At 49.3% G+C, this 9,662-nt stretch overlaps 1 protein-coding gene across 1 annotated transcript; it reads right to left on the bottom strand.

The window, feature by feature from the left end:
- Positions 1 to 252: 252 nt before the first annotated feature.
- On the bottom strand, positions 253 to 6,002 carry GPR78 (G protein-coupled receptor 78). Its single transcript, XM_054391676.1, has 3 exons — positions 5,335 to 6,002; positions 4,751 to 4,864; positions 253 to 490 (listed from the first exon to the last, which is right to left on the bottom strand). The coding sequence occupies exons 1-3, from the start codon at positions 6,000 to 6,002 to the stop codon at positions 253 to 255; spliced, it is 1,020 nt and encodes a 339-aa protein (XP_054247651.1).
- Positions 6,003 to 9,662: the final 3,660 nt, after the last annotated feature.

Below are 9,662 nucleotides of genomic sequence, written 5' to 3'. Positions count from 1 at the left end.
AAAGCCTCCAAAGGCTTTATTCAAACCCCTCAAGCCAACTCCATTCACTCAGGACAAAGGCTTTGCCACACATTGTACTTGGCTGGAGACCAGGGAAGAGCCTTTCATGGAAGTCCATGATGAACTGCATGGCATTAATGCAGCATTCACCCCCTGGAGACACTGTCCCCACTGGCAGCATGAGAGGGAAGAAGCAGCTTTCCGGCAGCAGCAGAGACTTGTGTCACTTGCAGGAGAAGACTCTGCAGGCTTTTAGTTTGTTCTGTGCAAGCAGTAATCGTTCTCAGTGTCCAGGGAGCTGTTGTAGCCCGAGGATGGGTAGAGGTCCCTCTTCAGGATCCTGTTGACCATGTTGATCAGAACTTTCTTGTACTGCTGACGTAGAAGCGAGTAAACAAACGGGTCCGATGCAGCCTTACTGTAGGTGAGGCACTTGCTTACAATTCCCCAGTAGTAATTTATGGTAACAAAGGGAAGGAGCTCTACCAACCTGTTAAACATTAAACAGAAAAGGAAACGCTTCAGCGTTGCATTCACGCTGAGCCCAGCCCTCGGCTCCAGCTTCATGAAACATTAAAGCAGCACTTATTTGCCTACAGCACATGGTCCCTGCAGGAGAAGAGCCCTGTTCCAGCTCCTTGGATTCAATAAAGGCAAAGGCCACTGGGAGACAAGAATCATTCCCTCTGTGAAAACAAGACTCTCTGTCTCTTTCCGATGTCAGTGCTCCCCTGCATCAAAGGAAAGAAAGTGTTGCAGTTTCTTGCTCGCTTGCTGAATTTAAGGAGTTGTGTTGGTAAATGGTCAACATCTTGGTGGCAAAACTGGCTACCCTTCTCCCATGGCAAGCTGGAGAGATCCACAGTTGGCCTTTAGCACCCAGGATCACTCAGCTGAGCTGCCCAAGTACAGCTGTCTAGTGACACCTGAGATGTTTCAGCATAAGCCCCTTGGCCACTGCTCCTGAAAGCTGTGGGTCTCCTCTAGGTCCTGTATTGTATCTGCCCACCTATGCAGATGTTTTGGATTCTATGCAACATCTCAATGACACCAGAAACCTGGTTCCAGATCACTGAATCTACCCCCTTAGATACAGAACCTGCATTACAGCATTGGTGTGGATGCTCACATGCATGCAAAGAGGGCTGATGATAGCCCACTGTAACATGAAGAGCAACAGAGAAGTATCTCAGAGAGAGCTGGGTGGCACCTGCAATCCCATAGTATGCTTAGGAGCACAACTGCACCTACTTACCTGTGACTGCTTCAGTGTACACTTGGCTAACTGCTGGTGTGGCCAAAGAAAACAAGGAGACAACACTTTTATCATCATTACAGGACCAGTCAGCTCTCTCCAGACCTGTGTCTCCTGGCCTGTGCTTCATGGATGATTAGTGGCCTCAGCACCCCAGTCGAGATGGGTGCATTAATCATGGGGGAAGAACTGCAACGAAGCTAAAGCTTTTCCCACAGAAGTCAGAGCAAACCCTTCAGACTGTTCCAGCATGCAGCTGGCATACAGCTCGCCTGCAGTGGGCAAACTCTCTAGGAAGGTGGGAAGAACAGGGTGAGAAGTTCTATTACCTGCACATTTTTTGTAAAGCCTTTTGCAGCAGCAAGAATATAAAACTTTGCTATATTCATGCCTTAAGAAAAAAAAGTACCATGAGGCAAAATGAGCCTTTTCTGTACCCTAAACCATCATGGTTTGAAGATCTAAGACCAGAAGCTTTCTCAAGGAGCTCTCAACTTGCAGAGTGTTGACTTTTGAAGCTGTTCTAATCCCTCTGGCACAGGAAAACCACCCTGCCACCACTGGGACTGAGCACTGCAACAAGTGGTTGAGCTGTGACAGGAAAACTGCTCATCTGTGTGTGTAAAAGTGAAATCATTCCTATGGCAAGAGCACTTAAAAAACAGAAGACTTCTGGCTGAAGCTGCTTGGGGAAAAAAAAAATCTCTCTCAAACCAGAGAGAACAGGAAGACACAAAGTGTAAGAAATAAATAAATGTACAATAAATGACACTTGCTGCATGGTTGCTGAAGTTTCTCCCACGCTGTGCATCAGCCTCATACAAGCAATGTACATTTGCTATTTACAGGACTGATGGTTCTATAAAGGCCCTAAACAAGAAGAGTAAAGGATCTTCCAGTCATGAAAACAGATGCATTACTGTGTGTTCCCTTGAATGCATTATGGGCCCAAAATAATTGCACTGAAGCCAACAGAAGACAAATTACACAGATTTTAAGATAAAGAGCCTGGCCAAATCAAGCCAGCCTTGGAAATATCCATCTGAATGCAGTTTTGTATCATTTTTCTTGTTTTCAGTACTGCTAAAAAATAAAATAAAATTTAAAAAAAATATGAAATTCATCTGTCAGCTCCCAGTGAGCAGATGTATCTGTTGTTAATGATCACAGATGAATCTCTTGCTAATGATCACAATCTCATTCACATTTCTGGAATGAGGAGCTCACAGCACAACCTGAGTCACCAGGACAAAGAGCAAGAAAACAGGGAAGATATCATTCACATAGATATTGCTTCAGTGCCAGCCCCACAATAGCAGAACAGGGGAAGAGTGGAGAAGAGAGCATGGCAGAACGTCATCCAACCTCATCTCCACCATCATCTTCAATCCAGTGCTGCCTGAACACTCTCTTGCCTTTAGGACAAAGAGCCTTTGAGGATATCCTTCCCAGACTTCACATTTTGCTGTCACTGAACCAATTCAGCCCTTGTGACAAAGACAGAGCTGTACCTTAGCACACACATTTCACAGAATCACAGAATCATTTTGGTTGGAAAGGACCTCCTGGATCATCAAGTCCAACCGTCAACCCAGAACCACCATGCCCACTGTGGCTTGTGCCCAGGTGCTGTATCTTCTTGTTCTTTGAGCACCTCCAGGGGTGATGACTCCACCACCTCCCTGGGCAGTCTGTTCCAAGCCTCAACCACTCTTTCAGTGAAGAAAGTTTTCCTGATCAAGGCTAAACCTCCTGTGGTGCAACTTGAGGCCATTCCCTCTTGTTCCATCACTTGTTACTTGGGAGAAGAGACCAACCTCCACCTCACTCCAACCTCCTTTCAGACAGCTTTAAAGAGGGAGAAGGCCTCCTTTTAGCTTCCTCTTCTCCAGACTAAACACTCAGGCAGTTTACATAAACCAAACCTCACTCTTCTCCCTAGTGCCACATGAAGTGCCAGTTTCTCACACACAGAAAATGCTCCACCTGACATTTGCCAGATGAAAGGGCTGAAGAAAGAAGCCACTTTTATTTTAGAAAGTTATGAGGAGTATCTCCACCCTGAAAACTGTGGCATGTGCTGGGATTTGCTGAGCTCAGTGATGCTTAGATGGAAAGAAGATGGCAAAATCCACTTTGCTTAATTATAGCTGGATTAGGTGAAAAGAGAATAGAAAATGACTCTCAATGTACTGAAGAGTGGGCAATTAACCTTTTAGCTCTGTGATGTAATGTTAATATTTGTAATAATCCTTTTGAACGCAGGGAGAAACTGAAAAAGGCAGTTATCCAGGCCCCCAGCCAGGAAGTCCTTTCAACATATAAATGGCAACTAAACCTAAAGGTCAAGAAACATTGTCATTTTTGTGCATTAGCCTAAATCTCTCCCCCTGCCTAAGAAAAGGACAATGATAATGACCACAAACGACCTATACATATGTGACTACATAAGATCAGTGCACTAAAGCTGGCTGGCTTCTGTAAGCTGCTGTGGCTGCAGACCTCATCAGTTAGGTAGTAACCTCGGGGAAGTCCTGCCCAAGGTGGTTCTGCAGACAAGTGCACTTTTCTGAGCAGAAATCTGTGCTCTTCAAGGCTGTCTTAGACACACTCTGAAGTGGGAAGTATTCTAAAGTCATTTGTGGAAGAATGTAGCCTGGTTTAGTTAGAGATGAAAGGCTGAATCCTGAGGTGCTGTGATTCAGTGAAGTTACTCTGGCTTCCAGCTCAGTCATTTATTCAGGATTTAAAAAATAATAACCATATGCTGTCTAAAGACTAGCAAGTAAGGAAGCAGAATGCTGCTTGACTACTTCAAAAGGTGCAAATCACCGGAAGTGGATGGCAACAATCCTGGCCAGCTGAGGAGCATGGTGTTTCCTATACATTTCATAAGTCCTGGAAGGTAACTCTTACACCTCATCACAAAGCCATGCTGCACCATTAGCAATATATTTACAAACATTCATGTTCCCAGACACAAATCTTATCTGGCAAACTATCAGCCTGGATTAATTTAAATGATGTCACCTCAGCTTCCAACAGCAGCAAGCTTGGCCTTATGCCTTAAACCCAACCCAAACCAAAACCACAACAAAACAACAAAACCCACAAAAAGCCTGAGCTCATCAGGAAAAGCTGTCTGCTTTCCTTTCTACTGCTCCTGCTAATAAGGAAGGGTGGCAAGTCTTTTAAATTGCTTTCATCTCCCACTGGCATGTAATTAATTCCTGGTACTTGTCCTAAAAGCCTCTTGCACTTGGCAGTGGCATCCAGACCTGGCTGCAATGAGGGAGGGAGAGCCAGAGACTGTTTGTGTCGGGGTGTTATTGAGTGTGTGTGCGTGTGCTCTGCCCCTCAGAATCAGCCCCAGGTTTTCACCAGGCTCTGGCATCCCAAAAGGAGCTGTAGCCCCCTCCCTTCCTTGCTGGGCACCTGTGCATCACGGGACATACCAGTCTGGGAAAGTCCCCCACCCCAACAGAAGATACTGACCTGGTGATAATGTAAGGACCAAAACAGATCACGAAGGACCCTATAAAAATGCTGATTTTCTTGGTTGCCCGCTGCCGCCTCCTCTTCTGCTCATTCAGACAGCGCTGCTTCACACTGCCAGGGGAGAAGAGCAGCCCAGGGGTTAAGGCAAGAAGCCAGGAGGTGAGATATGAGCCCAGGGGAGAGGGGAAAGACTCGCTCTCAACCTGAGAGGCCCTGCCCCAGGAGAGGGCAGGACAGCCCTGGTCTCACAGTGTGGCAGTATCCAGAGGAGGACAGCCCCAACCCCACCGAGCCAGCCTGGGGACAACCTCACTTACCAAAGCAGCAGTCTCCTGTTAAAGGGAGCTTGGCCAAGTGGGAATACCCAGCAAGCTGGGCTAGCATTTAAATAAAGCAGGCTACAAACACACAGGGCACCTGCCACTATGAGCAGTGTCTGAAACTAGAGGCAGAAGCACTCAGCATGTGGCTGGGACAGGCAGGAGAGCAGGAAAGGTAGGTGGGGAGGCAGGACACCCTCCCTGCCTGGGGTACCTACCGCCTGTGTCCCGGGGCCGTGAACACGAACACGCACGCATTACCTGGGGTGGATATCCACCAGCAAAACCAGAGTCTGCATGGTGATAATGTCTATCCTCTTGCAGTGGAACCGGGCAACTTTCAACACCTTTAAATAGGTGAAACACAAGATTACCAGCGACAGCATGAAACTGGTGGAGTGAAAGACAATGGTGAACACTGTAAACCTTCTCCGCTCCGTCTCTTCCTTCAGGTGCAAGGTGCAAGAGGCATAAACGCTGCTGTAATCTATCCAGGAGTAAAACAAAGATACCAAGGGGAAGGTGAGGGAGTGGAGCCACGAGTAGCCCATCAGTAGCACAGCGTCCTTGTACCGCATCTTGCTGGTGTAGCTTAAGGGGAACACCACGGCAATCCACTTATCGATGCTGAGCGCTGCCATGCTCAGCATCGTGTTGGAAGTCAGGAAAGTTTCCAGGAAACCCACCGCTTTGCAGACGCAGCCCCCGAGAGGTTGCTGGTTCCTCAGGATCCCCAGCAAGGTAAAAGGCATGTTGAGGACGGTGAGGAGCAGGTTGCAGAAGGATAAGTTCACCAGGAAAACCCCGGCCACCTGCTTGCGGATCTCCGTGCTGTAGATGAAGCATAGCAGCACCAGGAGGTTGGAGAGCAGGGAGACAACCAGCACCAGCACGAGCAGCAGCGCCAGCAGCACGCCTGCCAAGTCCATCTCTCAGCGGGTCGCCTGGAGCTGGCGAGGGCAGGAGAAAGGGCGCATCCGAGCCGACACCGCAGCCTCGCCTGCCGCCGCCCGCGGCCGTCCGCGCATGATGCCGGGGAGCAGGGGCCGGGAGAGCGGGGAGCAGAGCCGAGGGTCAGAGAGGTGCAGGGAGAGGAGCAGGGGGCGGGGTACAGAGAGAGAGAGAGAGGGGTGAGGGGAGCGGGACCGAGCGGCCGGCAGCGGCAGAGGGGAGAGGACCCCGGGGTTAGCGGGGTAGGGGTCCCTGATAGCCCTGACAGGGGGCGAGGGGGCGGGGTCCAGGAGAAGTGGGGCTGGAGTCGATGGTAGGGGCGCAAGGGCAGCCGGCAACGGGGTAGCAGCCGGGAATCGGAGCCGGAGCTAGCGGGTCCGGGGAGCCGCGGAGACCAGGGATAGCGGATCCAGGGTTAGCGGAGCTAGGGGTAGAGAGGTGAGGGGGTAGAGAAGTCCGGGGCTAGGGAGGTCCGAGGGTAGCGGGTCCGGGGGGTAGGGAGGTGCGGGGCGTCGGTGCCGGTGGCCGGTCGGGCCCTCCGTTGCGCCGGGGCCGGCGCTCGCTGCGCGCTGTCCGCGGTGCTGAAGCGGGCGATGCCCCGACGGCCGCGCAGCCAGCCCGCTCTTCAGGCCGGGGTCCTCGGCCCCTCCCGCCCCGGAAGACCCTCCATGGCCCACCGCGGCTGCCCCCGCTCCGCACCGGCCTCCCTCAGGCACTGAGCATCTTCCCCCTGTGCCCAGCCCCTGAAATACTCCAGCCGCGGTGCCTCCCGCAGCGACTCATGCGCAGACGAGCGGCTGCGAGGCACAGGCTCAGCCAGGGATCCTGGAGTCGGTCTGAGCCGCTCCCGGACCGCAGGCGACAGCAACAGGAAGCCCAAACTTTCCGCTAATACGCAGCTCAGGGACGATCAGACCGGGCGACGAGCTGCTGGTAGTGTCAGCCCTGAGCTGTGCACACAGCGTGAGGCCCCCGGCTGCATCCAGCAATCCTGGAAGCTGTCGAAAAGCAGGCGGCTATGCTCCTTGAAGGATGCCTCCCCTCCCTCTGAGACATTACTTGCCCTTTTCTCCACAGGCATAATCGCAGAGTCATAAACTCATTACAATTGGAAACGACCTTCAAGATCATCAAGTCTGACTGTTAACCACACTCTGCCAAGTCCACCACTCAGCCATGTCCTTACCTGCCACATCATAGAATCACTTCACTTGGAAAAGACCTTTAAAATCAAGTCCAGCCATTCTCTACCTCTGCCAAGGTTGGTGCTAAACCATGTCCCTCAGCACCGTATCTCTGTCTCTTTGAAACGCCTCCAGGGATGGGGATTCAACCACCTCCCTGGAGAGCCTATAGTGCCTAGAAAAGCTATGGTTGCTCTTTGGGCATTCACATTGTACCCAAAGACAACGAGGGAAGTTGCTTGGTTAGAGACTGACCACTTGGACTCACGCTTATAACGCAGCACCTGGCTGAACAAGTGTTCATATTAGGGTGGTGTTGGCACACTGTGGAAAATTAAAGCCTTTCTCTTAACATTTCCCATGTGATGGTAGAAAAGTTTTTTTTCCAGTTTTCACAATGTGGCAAAAGCTGTAAAGACAGACATGAAAGGGGTCAGAACTTCTTTCTCTGCACCTGTCAGGAAAGGGGATCACACAGCTGCTTCTCAAAGATGCCATAAATATTTTTTTTCCCCTTCCTTTTATTTTTTTAACCTAAGACAGAGGGAGGGGGAAAGGCAAAGAAAACAAGAGAAAGAAAATCAAGGGGGGGAGGGGGGAGGGAGGAAGGAAGAAATACAAAAGAAAAAGAGAGCATAAGTTTTGGTGCATCAAAACACTGGTATGGAAAAAAGCTGCCACATCTAATCACTGTCACATTTTACAGTTCATTGCCAGAACTGACATGAAGAAAAAGGAGAAGAAAAGGTAGCTTCCCCACTATCCAAAATGACTATTAATATCCTAAGGAAATGCTGCATTGTGCACATTGTCCCTACAACGTAGCCTTGTCACGCAAGTGTGACCACTGCGTGAATAACTGCACACAAAACTGCTTGAAAGAGCCTGAAGGCAATGGTTGCTTGGTTGCTTTTTCCACCCCCCCCAACAGCAAGTTTTGAATCAGGCCCTAACTCTAAAGCTTGCTATGGTGACTTACATGTCTTAAGGAAAGAGCAAAGCAACAAGACATGAGATGTGTTATTTGGAAAGGAACCAGCATCCCTCAAGATGGAAAGTCAACGAGTGGTTTCTTTGATCAGAAAGCTGTCACTGCCAAAGTTAAAAAGAGCAAGATACAGTTGACAGTGCTTACATTTGGCAAGCAAAAATCCAATACATATCTGTGTAAGCAGCTGAGAACTAAAAGTCTGTACAATCATGGCAATACCAAGTCCTCTCCTAGTCCAGTCCTTGCATTTCTAACATCAGGGAACCACCAAACACTATAAAGAAGGATGGAAAGAGCTGAACTGTTGTGGGAGAAGCTGGCTCTATCCATGCAGAGTAGAGGTTCTGCATTTACTCCCTTCTCTCATAGCAGCAGTTCCTAAAGTTCCTACTAGTCAGAACCCACCTATGACCTACCTTTCATTTAATAGCATCACGAAGTCATGGAGCTTTCCTGTTGGCCATCTGGGATTAGAGGCTGGCTGTGCAGTGATGCCAGGTGGGGTAGATATTTTGTATCATCAGAGAGGCAGCCTAGATGTGCTGTTCTCTTATTTGTGATAGCTGCTAGAGAAATGTTTCCCGTTAGATCCAGACAGGAAGCAGATTCTGTCTTTCTCTCTTCTAAACACACACAAAATTCTGTCATACAATCTTTTCGAATGAGGAACGAATTGTTTCTGAAAAGTGATGGAGAAAGAACACATCAAAATAAAACAAGGAAACAAACAAAAGGTGACAAGCAGACAGAAAGCCGAGGGGGGGGGGGGGGAAACATTCTACTTTTCACACATATGGTGAGTGGTATGGTCCTCTGCAACAAGTTCTCTGTTCACTGCAGGAAAGGCACTGAGTACATCCAAAGAAAGGCAATAAAGCTGGTGAAAGGTCTGGAGATCAGGCCTGGTGAGGAGCAGCTGAGGGAACTGGGATTTAGTTTGGAGAAGAGGAAGCTGAGGGGACCTCATTGCTCTCTACAACTTCCTGACAGGAGGTTGGAACCAGGTGGGTATTGGTCTCTTCTAACTAGTGTACCAGGTGCTACGATGAGAGGAAATGGCCTCAAGTTGTACCAGGGGAGGTTTAGAGTCAGTATTAAGGGAAACATATTTAATGAAAGAGTGGTCAGGCATTGAAACAGGCTGCCAAGGGAGATGGAGGAGTCGCTGGGTGTGGAGGTGTTCAAGAAAAGTGTGGACGTGGCACTTTGGGACACGTGATCTTAGGTTGATGGTTGGACTCAATGACCTTAGAGGGCTTTTCCAACTGAAATAGTTCTACGATTCTATGATAATATTCTCAGCTCAATGGACCCAGCAGGGATGACATTGTGTTTCCCTCTTTGTTTTCAGCAGACCTTTGTCAATGTGGCAAGCTAAGCATATGCAGAAGGTCCTGCGGAATTTGGGTCCCCTGATGACCTTTTCCCTTTGACAGGCAGCAACCCATAACACTTCATACCAG

This window comes from Indicator indicator, chromosome 23 (assembly GCF_027791375.1).
Source record: "Indicator indicator isolate 239-I01 chromosome 23, UM_Iind_1.1, whole genome shotgun sequence".
NCBI lineage: Eukaryota > Metazoa > Chordata > Aves > Piciformes > Indicatoridae > Indicator > Indicator indicator.
The sequence above is the reverse complement of the archived record's forward strand: the minus strand, read 5'-3'. Positions and strand labels throughout refer to the sequence as shown.

Coding starts and splice junctions, on each gene's coding strand:
- GPR78 (XM_054391676.1), bottom strand. CDS start 6,002: ATGGACTTGGCAGGCGTGCTGCTGGCGCTGCTGCTCGTGCTGGTGCTG. Junction 4,865..5,334: donor CTGGTGGATATCCACCCCAG/GTAATGCGTGCG, acceptor CTCCCCTGGCAG/TGTGAAGCAGCGCTGTCTGA. Junction 491..4,750: donor GGTCCTTACATTATCACCAG/GTCAGTATCTTC, acceptor AATGTTTAACAG/GTTGGTAGAGCTCCTTCCCT.